This window comes from Ptychodera flava, chromosome 18 (assembly GCF_041260155.1).
Source record: "Ptychodera flava strain L36383 chromosome 18, AS_Pfla_20210202, whole genome shotgun sequence".
In the NCBI taxonomy this organism is placed as follows: domain Eukaryota; kingdom Metazoa; phylum Hemichordata; class Enteropneusta; family Ptychoderidae; genus Ptychodera; species Ptychodera flava.
The window spans coordinates 16129457-16147171 of NC_091945.1; the positions used below are offsets into that span (position 1 = coordinate 16129457).

Consider the following 17715-nt stretch of genomic DNA (forward strand, 5'->3'; position numbering starts at 1 on the left):
CTGGTTCAGAGGGGAGGGGAGGTCACTTTGCTTTGGTGCAAGTAACCTGGATGTAAGTCAAAAAGTCTAAAAGGCAAAACATTGTAACCCCTCCTTAAATGTTCTCCCAAATAGTGAATAACAATTGTTTTCATTGTTATGCAAATGTTCCATCTTGCTATCAGTACTTTTCAAGAATACTCTCGGCCATACTACACAACTGCTCATGTTTTATCAGCTTATCTGGCAACAAATTGGTTAAATTCATAACAATTTCAAAGGAAAATGATAGATTAACAAGACGTAAATAGTCCATGTCAATAGGAGCATCAAGTGCACGAACAAAGGATTAAGGGCTACCACTTTACAAAATAATTTTGAGTCTACTTTCTGTTTTACTAAAAAAAATTGGAGTCGACATGTATATGCACTGGTACAATAGAATACATACGGTAGTGCTGCTGGTTCAAAAAGTAATACATTATCTGGCATTTGAGGGGTTGCTCAGATGGGTTAACCCTCTGAAGACAAACTTTACATGCACAACACAAGCATTGACTTCCATGATTGTAAGAATAAGTCTTGGATTTTTTGGGGATTTTGAATACTTAGTGATGTCAAAACACTACATGTACATATACACACAACTGATGAGCCATTTTGACCATGACATGTAGTTTATTGAAGGCTTCAATACAAAAATTTTCCCCTCAATCAAATAAATATTGCTTAGTATAAGTAACCGTTGTTCCACCTTTAAAATACAAAACTTTAATCGATGGGTAATGAGACTATGAAACAACTATGATGAAGATTTTTTTCTCATTTGGAAAATTCTCGTTTTGTTCAAGTGGTGATGGAAAGTTTTGGCACTGAAAAGAACATAAAACGCAAATTCTGAATGAAAAGTAGAATGAATCTTGATTTTTTTATTGACAGCTGAATTCATACTTCAAAGCAAACCATTACAGCATAAAAAGCATACAGGTGAAAATTTGTGTTTTGTAGCAATTTAAATTTTACCTTTAATCAAGGGAACATATTTCTCACAATTTGAACAATTGAAGTATTTTGAGTCTATGTTGTATGACTCAAACACGCTACAAGGCACAGACTCAATCTGTAAACAGACAAAACAAATTCCTTTGCAGGAATTTGGTAATAGTCTGTCAGAACTGTCAAAACAGCAGAGATGATCATAAAACATGTGGGATAAATCTCTACCTCATAAAAATATGCAAATGCCGCATTTACATGTGCACAGTCAATCATCCAATGGGCTGTCACTGTGATTAAATTCTATTCTTCAACAGTACCATACAAGGGTACTTGACATATGTTCCTCAAATTATCGTAATACACTTCACTACCTATCTCTATCTATGACATTTTCACCCCTCACTGCCGGTTTGTAGGTCCAACAAACCAACTAAAATAATGGGAAGAGGTTATTTCTTTAATACTTACATGAATGCTGGAACATCGTCACAAGAGACGATCTAACTGAATGCTTGCTAAAAACAATACAATTCTTATGCCAGTTAACAAAGTCACCAAAAATTCAAAGGCGATTTTTATCATACATGGACAAAAATTTATTGCATCGTTGTTCAGTACACAGTATTATTAAGGACATACTCTTCTCTGAACCTTGTTAGGTTTACAGGTGAATCAGTATTTCATATTGCCCTGTATGAAATTAACATATCATATTCTGAAATCTTGACATGGGTAAATAATTATTATACTGTCCTGAGACGAGAAACCAGGTCAATATTCCTAACTACATATACCGGTACACACGTATGATGCTTTCTAACTTCATGAAGTCTACATCAGCACAGCATATAGCAATCAGGCCAACGTAGCTTTATGATGCCCTATTTCCTCATCAAAGTTGCATTTAGCCATTCTTTTGTTAGCTCAAAGTTACTCAATGTATTGCATTTCTGTGTTGCTTATGAATTGCCCAGTTCATATCTACTTTGCACCTTATTAATAATGCCCTTTCATTTCCAGTCATCTGCTACCGTATTGCCCTCTGATGCATGGACAGGTCCAATAATATCCTACCCACACTGCATTTTTTAGTCTTTGTTTAAGCAAGGTCATTTACCAAAAGTATTACTTTTGAGTTGTATAAAGTTTCTCAACATTTTAGAAACAATAGGGCTGATTGCAAATGACATCATTTTTCTCATTAATATGCAAAGAACAAGAACAATGAAAATAAAACCTGCTTGTGTTACAATGTATACTAAAAGTAACACTCATTCATATGAATTTATGGCTCAGACTACAATCTGCAATAACAGCCATGCATGCAACAAAACTTGTCCGAATTTAAGACAGTGTCCAATGTCGCACACCTGCTTATACTTAGTTATAAACCTGAAATCGCGATCAGCGCCATTAGAACATTTTATGGCAGAATTTGCAAATTGTTGTTGAGAACAAAGTTGTTGTGAAAAGTCTTTGCAGTATATAGATTTTGCATATTGTAGCACACAAATCTCAATCCAACAATGAAACAACAATTTAAAGTAGGAATTACACTTTGCATAACAAAGGTCCCCCAATTCATGTCAGCAAAATTCTTGAAATATTCAGTCTTGATATTTTGGACGCACAGACAGATCTAAATGGCACAATACAAATCACAAAGGTGTCAGCTTACGGACAGCAAAGACAACGGACTGGTCTCATCTGATACATCAAGCCAAAACTTACAACTTCTAAATGAATTTCACGGCAGAAGGGTAATAATATCTGTTAATACCTGAATCAAACACCTCATATTGGAATGCTGATTGATCATTGGCTAATTGCCCTTGTTTGAGTTTCAAATTGGCCAATCAAACTTGACTTCGTAAATTGATCTATCTATATATGCATTCATGGAGGACCAAATTTCTCCGGTCTGTTTTGCTGTTTCATCTTAGTCAGTTGGGGCAAAAATTTTCGTGACTCTAGATTCTAAGTGGGTTGATAATATATTAGAAATGTGTGAACAAATAAAATCTTCTTCTAAATTTATATACTGGTATGGTTGACACCCAGGGTATGTTGTCACTGTAAAACGAACAACAAAATATGCTACAAGTTCAGTATTGAAATTGTAAGTTATCGGGTAATACGATTAATGGACTGTCTTCAGAACTCAACAAAAGTGAGTGAGATATGAGTTATGAATTCCAATATTTTCCTCAGTTTTTGTCTCTTTATCTGTCGATTATTGAGCTCAACAGCAGGTAGTTGAGTAATTGAATGATGGGTGGAGAAGTTATAGCTGAACTAGGAGACCAGAAAAAGCTTGGATCAATACTCAGAATAGATTATGTACCAAGAATGGGCAAGCACTAAGAGACAAGGAAAAAGAGCCTTGGTCTTTTACTTGGGTCAATGGTTAGCACCTCTGAGATCAGAATTTCAAACGACACACCGTAGAGGGCGCTGTTCAAATCAAACATATTGCTCCATGTTTGTCCTTACATTCATAGTATGAGTTTGTTTTCTATTTACAGGCAACTGTCTATCAAATGATGGGTCAATTTTTTACTTACAAACTAAACTTTATAGACTTCTATTGTAAAACACAGCAATGTTCTGCAATCACATACACTTATGTTATTTTATCAAATCTACAGTTACTCTATGTACATTTCTGACTTCATGCACATTCCCGCAGTCTGTCATTTTGGGACACATCACACTTTGTCAACTTAAAAATAGCATCAACAACCAATACAATCTTGGTTTCTAAATCTTGTGAACATCCAAGTTTCCCCTGTCAGAGTTTCTGTCGCATCATCATGAGTCGTCATGGAAAATTTTATACTGCCTGAGAGTCCTCTGGGTGAGGTCAAAGGTCGTAAAGCTAACTCCTACAGCTATTGGTCCTTTTATCCAATTCATGCTGAGTCCTTTGTAAAATCCACGCACGATGCCTTCTCTGGAGAAGACAGTTAAGACAGTGTTGACTATTGTAGTGTAGAGATGTCCGTGGCTTTTCACGCCGGCAGTCTGCATCCGTCTACGGACGATGTCCAGTGGGTAGGACGCTGATTGTCCCAGGAGGCCTGCCACAGCACCAAATGCCAGCCGCTCTATCGGGGAAGGTTCCTTACCATGAGATTGTTCTGTGAAAGATTGAGAAAGGAGAATGTGTAACTGTTACAGAAACATTCTAGGATTATGGATTGAAGCCCTTCGTTGATGTCTTGCGTGAGTAGCAATGACCTGAAACTGAGCATGGAACAAGTTCAACACTGTCAAAATCATGGCGACCGAAAGTTCAGTCTAAGTCAACCAATTTGGAGATTTGGTGAGACATACCAGTGTGAGGGAAGAACAATCCCTTAAATAAGCTGCAATAGGTATGAATAAATCATATCATGAACTTTGACCTTCATACCTTGTTTGCATATAGCTAAAAAGATTTTTTTCCACAAATTTGTTAAAAACGGGATTAGATAATACTGCCATAGAAACTATGGCATGGCTAATTTAATAGCATAATGTGATTATGAATATATAAGCTGTGTTCTTACATCATACTTTTATCATATTTTGCCATCCTGCATGAAAAATTCACAAAGGGAAATAAAAGGACCAATATGAAATGGTCTTTCCAAAGTTAATATTTGCACTGGAATAACTTAATGGGAGATTTCACAACGATATCATGACCAAAAAGTTCATTTAGCTGGCAAAAAATACATTTCATTAACTATCAGGCAATCTTTGGAAAGGTGACAAAAAATCAAGTTGTAAATTTTTTAGAAAGTGACAATTTCACTTTTCCTTTTCTGTTATTCAGCAAATGCGCACAATAGATGGCAATGGAAATGATAACATCACGCCAAGTGGCCACTCAGAGTAACCCTAAGAATATTGAGTGAGACAATTTCATGGGCCTTTTAACCCTTCGGGTGCTGCAAATTTCCCACCAAAATTTTAATGCAACATTTTACTGATTTTTATGAATTTTCTGTAATGTTTTTGATAATTTTTGACCAAAGCGACATCACATCTCATCGGCTGCAGTTTTTTATCAAAATTTTGGCAAACATCTGAAAAAAATTGACAGGAGTCGAGTATATTTTATCACAGCGACGAAATTTGACTTTGGTGTTTTTTATAAATACATAGACACAATACACATATATAGTTATGGTTGTTCTACCATGGCACCACTGAGTATTCGACTGATAGTCATGTCTTGCATCATAATTTGCGATACGTTAGTGCATGAAATCACGCAGGGAAATTTCCCAATCATCTTTTGATATCCATCCCACATCTCTCCAAATTTTCTGCCTGGTGGAGATAACAGGTTTGAAGTCATGCATGTCTGGTTTCTAAAATCGGATCAAAACGTGACTTCTTGTCATGCATAATATTTGGTTTCTAAAATCGGGTCAAAATGTGACTTCTCATATCACATCTCAGCGTTTCCGTTACAATTTCAAAACTTGCGTACGATTTTACGCAACTGAGTTTTTATTTGCGTAAAATGTATTCAAAATGCGTACGGTAGGAATCAGTATCTGAAGTGAGCTGGGCAGTCTTTTCTGTAGAACTTGAGGGTTTCCTGTAATGCGCATGCTCTATTAACAAAAAACAACAACCTGGGGGCTTCAAGGTGTAGCTGAACGTTTGCCATGCCGTGATGCATGTCCCGTATATGATCGTTGAGCAGCCCAATGAGATCATGTTCAAAGAAAATACCTTCTGACTACGAAATTAGTGTTTTCAAAGGGCCAACAAAAAGCAGATACTGTTCAAAGTCCAGCGGGACCTCTCAAGAATGCAACCCGACAGAGTCTAAATGGTCACCCGTAAACACTTTCCAAATAACATGCGACGTAATGACCATTAACTGTATTGTGTTACCAACAACGTAGACTCGATCGATTCTCAATTTTTTTTGCATCTGTAGTGCCCTTGTCTGTACAGAACTGATTGACATGACGTTTTGTGATGATGAAATACAATGTTGCATAAAGTGCTGCGGTCTGCTAAAGTCTAAAATGTTGCAATATCATGATAAATGTCACTTGCAAGCAGGTGCATATGTTCTATTTTTGTCCTGCATTGAATCACGTTCAGGCAATGTAGTGCGAGCCAAGTACGTCTGTGTCATGGGGCGGCATTTCTCAATGCGTATTTGTTTACGCAGTCATGATTTTTTTTGCGTATTTCCGAACAATTTTGCGTAAAATACGCAGGATTTTGCGTTAACGGAAACACTGACATCTACAAAATCCGCATGTCACGTAGGTCACTAAATTCCTATAAGCTACATATCAATCTATCTCACTCTTTTATGCATCTACAGACCACAAATTTTCTGAGTCACCGCACATCCAATTATAGGCCCATATTCCCCAACATTATTTTCCACCATACCTTTATGTACTTTTTTCAGTGTCTCATACGTGAAGAAACTGATGCCACCATACGGAAGAACACCAAGTACAGTGGGAAGGAAACCCCTGTAGAACGTCCTGGCTCCTTCTGTTCTGTAAATTTTCCAAAAGACGCTGGAGAGTGTGTTGTACCTGGTGGAAACAAAATGTTAAAATGATAAAATAGCGCTGATCGCAAATGACGTAATATTTTTCTCATTGATATGCATAAATAAATATTTTTCCCCATTTTCCACATAAACGATGAAAATAAAACCTGTTAGTATTGCAATGGTTACTTAAAGTCACACTAAGTCATATGAACTTATGGCTCAGACTACAAGCTGCAACAACAGCTGTGCATACAACAACAAAATTTCTCTGAATTTTAAGCAGTGTTGTCTGATGTCATGCGCATGCAGCTATATTAGGTGACAAACCTGAAATCGCGATCAACGCTTTTGTATAGGTGGACCATTCGAACATATTTCAAAGTCAATCAAGTGTGATTTTAACCACTTACCCGCTTACCTCATGGAATTTTAGCTGGACGCACCTCAAAGAAGTTACTTATTTTGGCCTCATAATCAAAAGACAACATCAGGAAAACTCAGTGAAATGTTGTAAAAGGTAGTGGATTATCTGAGAAAGGCTATCAACTTTTTAGAATACGAGATATTGATGATTTCTATGCAGCTTCTCCACCTGAAGTGAGAGTACTTACATGTGTCTTTGTGTGACCGCCATTCTAGCTCTGGCTAGGTCCAGTGGATAGGTAAATGTGACTGCTGTAGCACCAGCCATTGAACCAGCTAGAAATCTAGGACCAGGGTCCAATGCTCTGATAGAGAGAAAAATAGGGGGAAAATGTGAGAAAGATTAAAGATAATCCTATGCATTTTCTGATTTAATAACAAGCTAGACACATCTATTAGTATTGGGCGTATAATGTCCTTTTCTGAGTGCTGTATAGCAATTATGTTAACTCACACATTGCATATGACCTTACATGTATATACTGCCATCAAACCAAATGAAGAATTTATGGTACAGTTAAGAGTCAACATTGCACCTCAACATATGGTATCGGCATCCCCATATGATACTTCCACATACCAGTACTACGGTACAATATTTTTTTATTTTACAGTTTACATAGTTTCAATACAATTTCTGTTGCTTGTGAATACATATCTGGATGTCTGCATTTATTTGTCTACCAAACTGGGTCAGTCCAAAGGACATATGAAATAAAGTGGGGATTTAACAAGTCCACATAATAAATTTATCCCAGACAGCCTAGGAATTTTTAAAGTTCTGCATTTATATATCAAGTTTGTAAAATGCACGCAGAGGCAAAACATTCAACAAATTAAATTAACCTTTCTATCCTTTTTATTGTACATTGATCCAACCATCCAACTGAAAACAAAGGACTGTACCAAATTATGGTTGTGACAGAGTCAAAGATTCCTTGAATACGCACCTTCCATCCGTTGCTCCCAGTAACCGTTTGTACTGTTCGTGAGCTGCGTACTGGATTGCGGCATAGGGGATGATCCTAGCCATGGTAGCTGAGTTGCCGCGCCATAGATTGAAGAAACCTTCACTTTTGTAAGTGGCTATGAGAACCTCCAAGGCCGCTTTGTATGAAAACACCTTGTGTGAGGCTGTGAAGATATGGGGAAATAGATGGATAATACCGTTAGATGATCTGAAATGAAACCGTTATGATTATGTAATTATATCATTGTGGTATTGCTTGAGGGATGAAAGCACAATCAATTTAGATATGCCGTATCGACATTTTTAAGTTCCTTTCTTCCCTGTGGTGTTCAATAGAATTGTGAACAAATATGTATTTTTCATCCAGCAAACATTAATCATTCATTTGGTGGTTATTGAAGGCAAACAATACTGTCACATATATTTATGTTGTGACCTATAAACAAGCCTGACATATGTTCAGCTTGGAATTCACATCTGCTTTCAGCCAAGAATTTATACCACATTATTGAATGGTTGAATTCAAGTTAAAACCTGCCCAATATTCAGTGAACACGCAATTTAAACTATCTCCGACAAGTTCTATTGGAGTTGATAGACCATCCATCAAGAAGAGTGGTATAAATTTGGAACATCAAGAACAATTTTCTATCGTTTTTTGGTATGAACTTGAATTTGCCACATGTTTAGAAGATGTCGAGGGCACAGCTGTTAAAGAATTCAGAAATTGGTAAAATGATGATCATTCCTCTTTAACCTTTTCACCCCCAATTCCCTGTAGACAGGTCCACACTCACCATTGATTACAATGGGTTTGGGATAAACCATGGTGGTGAAAGGGTTAAGCAAGTGCCTGAACATATCCAATCTGAGACTGTTCCTTGTGAAGCTCAAACGTGTAAAAACCATTCACACTAGTAACAGCAATAGATTGACTTCCTTTTCCTCAATGGCTACCTACATAGGTACGACTTACAGAAGCACAACTGTGCATACCTTAAACCTGTCATCCCTATTTCTTAATTAATCAGTCCAAACACAATAGGGTCAATACAAATCATGATAAGCTGGGTGTACAGCTCTGATAAAAGTACTCTCGTGAAACAAACAGATAAATGACTGCTTTGCACTTACTCTGAAATATTATTTTTGTTCTGTCTAAAGGTGCAATGGTTGTCTTGGCAACTGCTCCTGCAATGGCCCCAGCTGTGAGTGACGTCAGCACCCTGTTTCTGGTGTTTATCTGGAAAATATGTTTTAAAATAAACTTTAATGAAAAAGAATGAATCGACTTATGAAAGTAAATAACTCCTGTAAAACAAAACAAAACAAAAACTCATATCACGAATCTAGGAAATATGACAACAATCTGATAAAAAAACATATGCTTTCTATTATTTGACTTTATATCAAGGATATTATGTATATTCTGATGAAAGATTAAAATCCAAACAACAGTATCATGCATGCATGAAATATTATAAATCAAGAATGATTTAGATGTGCATAAGCATATACAACTCTATAAACTTTTGATTATTTCCTGGAATAACAATATCATTTGATGATTTTGGAAATTAAAAAAGTCACATTTTACTGACCACATGTACAGAAAGTAAACCCATAACAAAATAATAGAAAAGAAAACTGTAAAATAAATGTATTATTTATATGTAGACCAATATCTTCCCTTCATGTGAATTATTTTTGGATCTTACAACACGGTACAATCTCAAATAGCCTATAGAATTGTACCAATGAATTATTGGAATTATTTTTTGATCAACAACAGTACACTCCAAAAATATCCTCAAATTAACAAATTGGTAAGTATCATAGGTTGACTGCATGTGTTTTATGAATTCTTCAGTATTGGTCTCGCCCCTGTAACACTCAAAACTTCCAATCAAATGGTTAAGGGAGATATTAACAACATTTGACAATACAACAATGGAGTTCAATTCTGGATTACAACACTGCTTAATGACACACTGCAGACACTGACAGGAAATCTCTCGGGAAATGATTTGTTGTAGGAGACTTGTTAAGTGCTCTATAATCAATGTCACTGAATCGCTACACAAGAATGGCCATTATATGATGGTTGATCACCAGTTTGAAAACAAATCCTAGTTGACAAGTCAGTGAGAAAAATGCAGAAACATTCTGCGTACTATGGTCTGCCAGATATAGTATGTGATAATAAGCACAGTTTTCACGTCATATGTGAATGTTCATCATATCAAAAATAAGATTTAACATTTATTTAAAACAGAACATTTGATAATTAATATATATAGGGCTCAGCCTTGCTGTCGCGCAAGGGGTTAAGATTGGCAATGTTATTTGTATTGATTCATGATAAATATAATTGATTGTTACTTCATATGACAACTATGCCCAGTTTCCCTCTGATCAAAGCAGTTCACGTACATGTACATACACAACCCTGCAGCAGTGCAAGTATAGATTTTCTGTAATGTGTAAAATGTTGGACAAAAATTGGCAATTTTTACCATGATAACAGCCTATTGCGTTAAACAAGGGACGTATCATGCAATAATTATTGTTGCAATGGTAACCGCACTGCCCAACTTCCACTTGCAAGCTGAAAACTATAGCGTTCTGTCTAAAAACTGGCAATGATTGAATCTAGTTATTGACACGGGGGCGCTTTTCTCAAATTCAATCCCAGTATTCTTTGCGCATGCCCTGTTCATATGCACGACAGTTTTCCCTTTTTCTATTTTTTATGCGTTATATTATTATGATATTTTGTATCAGAGACAAGGTGGTTAATAATATTTACTGGCTAATAAAAGAAATATATTTTACAAATGGCATGTTATATAATAATTTGCATGTTTCATGTTTGTTTATTTACGAGCACTCAAAAAAAAACATGGCGGCCCCCATGAAAGTAGGGTACACTTCCGGTTACTCGCATAGTATATCATGAATCTGCACATGCGTAGTCAGTAAGCACTGGCGCGACTATTAACAAAATATACAAAATATAAGTGAGATTTTCTCTCTGAATTTTTTTCGCTGAAGGAATGTATGTTGAGTGTTTTTACTTATGCCCTGCTGACTGCTTTCATTATTGAATTATCATGACAAGCTCACTTCTTTCCAGCAGCACAAAGAAATTTAATGTGTCAAACAGGCAGTTAATCCATCTGAAAGGCTACTACTAGTATTCAACGATTCTCATGATAGTTCTACCCATGACACTTTGCTTTATGCATTTGGAAGTTGGACACACAACTCATGGAATAATTTCTCACCATTTCAAAATCCTACATAAAAGTGATGATTGAATGGAATTTCACACATTTTAATGAAGAATGCTGAATGTACTGAGCAGAAATTAAATCTTTCTGTGTGACAACCTCTAAGGTAGAATGTGCCTTTGAGACAGATATTCAGATTTTAATTAGATCGATAAATAAAATAATGCAATGTTCACTGACAATTTCTCTCTTATTTCATGATTTTGCTTTCATAGAACTAACTTGCTTTTCAAAAGTTTAGTTGAATCAAGAAGTAGGATGTAAAGAGTAAAGCGCTGATACTGAAACTTTCAAGCCCAGCACAAACACAAAATTTAACTCTTTGGGCGCCAAAGTCAATTTTGCCTTTATATAATATACCCCAGTCAACTTTTTTCAAATATTTACCACAATTTTGACAAAAACCTTTATCCAATGAAATGTGATGTCCATTTGGTCCAAAGTTATTGAAAAAATTACAGAAAAAATCTAAAAATACCGCAATTATACGGTGTCGCTCACATTTGATCAAAATTGGTATATACCAGTATGGGTACCAAAGATCAACAATAAATGTTGTTTCTATCTGTTCAGTGCAGGAAAATTCTACGTTGATGTTATGACAATGATTTCTGCACAGTACAACCAGAAAAACAACAAGAAATATTTAAACCAGAAAAACAAGAATGACAAAAGTAATTAAGGTCTGAAACTTTAGGTACTGGATGCCAACTTTAGCAACATGCATAGCAGAAAGGCAGCTAGCCCCCTCTTAGTTTGACCATAGACAGTCTTCCTCCCCACTACTGATGGTCTTCCTCCCCTCTTCTGTGTATGGTTTCAGCAGGTCTGTTAATATGTAACAGTTCATAATGACAGGAAATGAGTCAAGTCAGTGGAGTAAGCCTGTCTTTAATTGACATGCCAGCACTCCTGCACATTTGCAGGATTTCCCTTTTTCTTACCTCATTTGCACATTTTTGACACTGATGTGTTCATTTGAACAAATTCACATCTCAACCCCTACATCTACCTGTACACCAAATACTGAGACGGTAGCTTTGGCAGTATGGGAGCCTTTGTGTGTGACGGACATACATCTGCACATACCCACAAATATACAGACATGCAAATCAATTCAGCTTATACGATAACCTCACATTGGTATACCAAATGTGAGTAAAAACTGGTAAAATATTGCACTAAAATTTTGGAGGGAAAAAAACAAAGCACTCAAAGGGTTAATACAGGATCACACTTTATCACCAGATTGAGTGACTGAAGTCTACTGCACAGTCTCAGCTGTTATAAATATTCATGCGTGTGGCATGCGCTGTAAAACATTTGAAAGTACCCCGATTAAATTGCAAGATGGGGGACTTGCAGAACAGACAAGACTATGATTCCTTGCATCTACATAATATGTTTCATGAGTATCTACGATTGTATGAGCTTGCACAGTCATGTCATATTCGTGGGGCAAGACGAATTTTGATCTTGACTTGATCCAGAACCTGCATTATGCCCGTTGGCAAAAATGAGGGTTTCATAGAGAAGTTAGATGCAACGATGACACCATACATTACCTTTGCCTGATCTACATCTTGAAGTCTTGTGGTTGCCTTACTGGCTGCAGAGCGTACTTCTTCAATGTCCAAACTATGTGGATCCTCCTTCACAGTGGCTGATTCAATCATATCTTGACTCGACACTTTACATCATCAGTATATGTTGCACTACCTAGAATATAAAAATTAACATAGGGGATGTTTTCACATGTGTATCCAAAAAAATTGTTGCCTTGTTTCCATCGTACATGTACGTACATGTACGACAAACTATATCCCATTGGACATTAAGGTAACATCATATACTAAAGATCCTCCATTGTACATGGCTTGACCCTAACACTCCCATTTTCCTATATAAAGGTCCAATTTTGCCACAGAAAACAACTGGATTAGGCCAAACCACTGTAGTGAAGGGGTTCAACCCTATCTCTGCAACATTTTGATACATCCTTGCAGGTGGATGGGCCTATGCTAGAGGTACATTGTCTTTGGTTTTCATTAGTTTAGCTTTGCAAGTTATTCAGGGAAATCAGCTGGAAGTGTTAACCCACATGTGCAAGCAGATATTCTGTCAACAAACTACCATCTCGTAACCCTTATTTCAATACGTCTAAACATTGCATTAGGTGACTGAAAAATCTTTACAGGATTTCACATCCATTTAACCCTTTATCAACAATGGTCTGGCCGAAAACCAAGTGTTATCAATACTGATTGTGGACCTGTTTGCAGCTAATAGGGGTGAACAGGTTCAATAATGGAACTTCTAAACATATCATGTTTCTTCTTTGTCTATTTCTGGGTCAAAACCAGCCTTTCTCTTCCCAACTATGTCAATGTCATAGAGACAGAAACGCATCTCAGCAATGTGTCACTATTACATATAGTCCACAGGGTATGACTGGAAAAACATATCCTACATACCTGATGCTTGGAGCATAAAACCATGCATAAAAACCTAAATTGCTCACATGCCTCACTGAATCTATAATAACTTTGTAATATTGCACACATTCAGCCTTAACCCTTTGAGTGCTGTAATTGTTTTCACCAAAATTTTAGTGCAACATTTTTACCAATTTTTATGAAGTTTTTGTAATTTTTTGATCATTTTAAACCAAATGGACATCACATTTCCTTAGCTACAGTTTGTTATCAAAATTTTGACAAAAATCTGAAAAAAATTGACTGGAGTATATTTTCTAAAGGTGACAAAAATTGACTTTTAGCACTCAAAGGGTTAATTTGACAATATCTGGCTAAACTTTCCCAATGCCAGTTTCTATTCTCCTTTGCAAATATAGTTGTCCTCTATTTTATTCAAATATTTAATCTGGTTAGACAAAGAAGTGATTGGTAACGTTGTTTTGTCCACTGAGATTCGATCTTTGACACTCTAAATATCAAAGCCCTACATAAAGTATGACTGGTAACATCCTTGATTATGTCATTTCAGGTATGTCGATGTGATGACATCACAAAGCTATACAATGTTACGCCTTAAAGCAGGTCAGACAAATATGTTGTCTGCTTGTGACTAAGCATTTTTTTGTGAGCAGAATACAATAATTGATATTACCTTTAACATGAAAACAAATACAATTGAAAAATATATAAGGATGAACATTTTGCCTGTTGGATAAAATGTGCAATTAAATAATCTTGATTATGTAGATAGGTCCCAGCAGGTATTACAGATTATTGTGTGATAGTGAGTAGCAGTACATGCTTAGGTAAACTTGCCCCAAGTTGTTTTAGGGCTTATCAATATCACAGCGGCGTAAATAGAAGGAATAAACTTCTGCAGACTGTCCCATTGATGGTGAGGTTATCACAAAATTGAAGCAATATATTTTGCCAGACTGTTGTGTAGCTGGTGGGGCGAATGTGAAACCAACAAGTAAGCAACTAGAGGGGGCAAGTGACTACCATGTATGAATGAGAAATGTCAAGTGACAAGTAGTCTAGCATTACAGTGAAATTGTCTCCAAATGTGGAAAAGTACAGCCTGAATTTTTCTTTACATTCTTGTAACATAGCTTGCTACATCGACTACAAACTCACTATTGTATCCTTGTCCTTCAGGACACTGTATAAACACATGAACTTCAAAAACAAACCAAACCGTGAATTTGACCCCATTTAACCTTCATTTCGAGGTCACTTCTATACTTCAGAATCATAAACAATGAGTTCCATCTAAATTCTGACAATGACGCATGTAAATTAAATGCAACCACTTTATAATGACAGGGGTTAGATTGCTATCTCATCAACTGGAGCAACCTTCGCAAATGACAACATAAACAAGAATGGCTAAAATTCAATATTTCACGTATCTGCTTGGACTAAAAAGCCAGTTCATCTAGCCTATGTCACTTCGTGTCCTCATGACAGATTTGGCAAATCAGTATGAACTATTGTATAGTTTGAATTTCAAAGTTCATCAATAATCAACACAAAGGTACTCACACTGCCAACTCCTTTGGGATCAATTCTCAAACAACCCCACTATTTTCAACACTCAAAGTGGACTTACATAGAGGAAAGTATGGTGAAACTGCTGAAGCCCTTTTCAAGATACAACTTACAATGTCTTCTGAAGCCTTTGGCATAACAAGTTAGTTGTTTGTGAGTCACTACACTGATAACATACTTTTTAAACAATTGCGCACAATATCACAAAAACAATCACAAAGGTTTGTTTACACTGGGCAAAGTGTGCAATGAACTATTTGGGAGGGGTGAAGTGACCATGGTTCAACCTTACCAAAATTACATCCTGGATATGGTATTTTGACAAATTAAATTACAGAGCAGATTGTAAATTGTAAGCGATTAATAAAACAAAAAGACAGAGTGAATATACAAATTTTTGAAAAGGCAACCAAATGAGTCAGTATCTGAAATTCTCAATGCTGTCAGTCAGTTTTAACTCTAATACATATTGAATTGATGATTTCAAGTACGATATCGAAAATGGCATGTAAACTATTTTCTTCCATCATAAAGTCACTGTAAAGGCGGTATAATGCAGCACTACAGGATTTCAGGACTTTCTTTTTTTCTTAATCACTCTTTATATTATGTGGTACAGCATCACTCCTTAATTGATCAGCATCTCTCCCTTAAAAAAGTTCAAATACTGCAGGTTATAAGGACACACTTTGAAGTCTAAAGTACACAGATCAGCATGACATCCTCATCTCTATATGCTAGGTTAGGAAAATCCCCCCAAATATCTTGTTAAAAACAATGTAATCTATGACATCACTGAGATTACAACTGTAATGAAACTCAGAATAAAATATCTCTCTCTCTATCTATCTGTCTTGTCACAGTCCCTTAGAGGAACTTTGATTGTGTGCATATATCTATATTTATCTATCTGTTTATGCACATACAGACAAGCATTATAGATAAACTTGAGGAGTTTTTCATTTCTGTTGATGAAATCACTTCATTTTCTGAATACTAGAGAGGAAGCAACATTGACAATGCGCAATATCAAATGACAAATCTAGTATGTTATACATTTTCTGCCTTTAAAAACAAATTCATAGTTCTTGCAAAGCCACTGAATTGTCCTTGGTTCTCTCACTGGTATGTTTACTGTCAATGCATTGTTTCCCATCTGAATTATTGATCAGGAATATGAAATTCAGACACAGTTAAAGATTACAGAAACCTTGGATTTGATCTTATTGGATGCACCACGTACACACCCCTTCTTTGCCAATTCAATTTTGGAGTAGATTGCGATTTGACGTAGCTCTGCATGGCAGGGTTGTGTGTTACTGGCGTAATACGGCCTCCCACCACAGGGAGGGAGGCCGTATAACGCCGGTAACACACAGTCCTGCCATGCAGAGCTAGATTTGACGAAACTAGAACCATATAATTTTAAGAATTATTTTGCACTTTGTTCTCCAATTCTAGCATCCATCCTATGTCCTTTTACATCTCCATTTTACATCACCCTACTTTAATTTCTGACAAACGCACATCCTCATCACCAATTATGGTTTCATTTGTGATTGACGTAATTTGGGTTAAAAAGGGAGATTCATCATTTAAAAACGAGTTGGCAGAACCATGGATGTAAGTTACATCCATGGCAGAACAAAATGCTCAAAATAAAAGTAAAATTCCAATCGTGCAGCTCCATCTATGGGACAAGCTAGATGACATACCTTGAACTCTGTTTTCCTGGCGCAGTGAGACTCGAATAAATGGTTATACACGTGGTGGTTCAAAGAATTATATTCAACTGTTTCTCTCTCATCATGTGATCTGAAGGTCCGACAATGCACGCAGTCTTGAAATCTAAACGTATTAAAATACTCAACGTGAGTACTCCTCACGTTCTTGGGCAATTATGCCCCGCAGGTGGAAGAATTTGATCGTCATACAAGGTTTATTTTCGCCTGATCAACCGTGCACTAATATCAGCGATGAAATGGTTTGAGTTTGGGAAACATTCGCACGCACCGTATAAACGCGTTACTGGAGACAAAGTCCATGACCTTTGGTCATAACAACGAAGGAGTGACTTCGATCAAAGTACTGTTTGTTCTAATCTCGAGGATAGTCTTTTGACGAGTGCAAAGTTCTTCTACTCATTCAAATTTCGCGAGAGGCTCAAGGAAACGCAGTTCTTATTACATGACCTAATAACACTTTCACAGTATGCTCATGCTCAGCATGACCTTTATGATGGGGTCACAGGCTTAATACTTCGCCACGACAAATTAACTCTCAAACTTGTGTACACTTTGAAAGTTGTCTGCACCTACTTCACCATAAAAAGTCCACAAGATTGTAGACGAAACACTTACATGTCGAAATCTCCGAAAATCATCGTTGCACAATCGACATCCCAGGAGTTGTCAAGTAGGCGGCCATGTTGGATAATATTGACAATTCTGCTATCCTCGAACTTTGAATAGAGTGAAATTTTTGACGAGATTCAGATTT

At 36.5% G+C, this 17715-nt stretch overlaps 1 protein-coding gene across 4 annotated transcripts; it reads right to left on the reverse strand.

The window, feature by feature from the left end:
* Nucleotides 1–637: 637 nt before the first annotated feature.
* Nucleotides 638–17709, reverse strand: LOC139116984 (mitochondrial coenzyme A transporter SLC25A42-like). Of its 4 annotated transcripts, XM_070679766.1 has the most exons (8): nucleotides 17577–17709; nucleotides 16932–17064; nucleotides 12754–12907; nucleotides 9030–9138; nucleotides 7876–8059; nucleotides 7114–7230; nucleotides 6391–6542; nucleotides 638–4118 (listed from the first exon to the last, which is right to left on the reverse strand). In XM_070679766.1, the coding sequence occupies exons 3-8, from the start codon at nucleotides 12862–12864 to the stop codon at nucleotides 3790–3792; spliced, it is 1002 nt and encodes a 333-aa protein (XP_070535867.1). In that variant the 5' UTR covers nucleotides 12865–12907; nucleotides 16932–17064; nucleotides 17577–17709; the 3' UTR covers nucleotides 638–3789. The 4 variants fall into 4 exon arrangements, with proteins under 4 accessions (XP_070535867.1, XP_070535868.1, XP_070535869.1 ...); XM_070679767.1 differs by lacking the exon at nucleotides 16932–17064 and having other exon boundaries at nucleotides 17577–17670; XM_070679768.1 differs by lacking the exons at nucleotides 16932–17064; nucleotides 17577–17709 and adding an exon at nucleotides 15278–15447.
* Between the last annotated feature and the right edge of the window lie 6 nt (nucleotides 17710–17715).

Excerpts from the sequence above, each read along its gene's own strand:
- LOC139116984 (XM_070679766.1), bottom strand. The coding sequence starts at position 12,864 with ATGATTGAATCAGCCACTGTGAAGGAGGATCCACATAGTTTGGACATT. Across the intron at positions 9,139-12,753 it reads AAGATGTAGATCAGGCAAAG|ATAAACACCAGAAACAGGGT; the intron begins GTAATGTATGGT and ends CATATTTTCCAG. Across the intron at positions 6,543-7,113 it reads GCGGTCACACAAAGACACAT|GTACAACACACTCTCCAGCG; the intron begins GTAAGTACTCTC and ends TGTTTCCACCAG.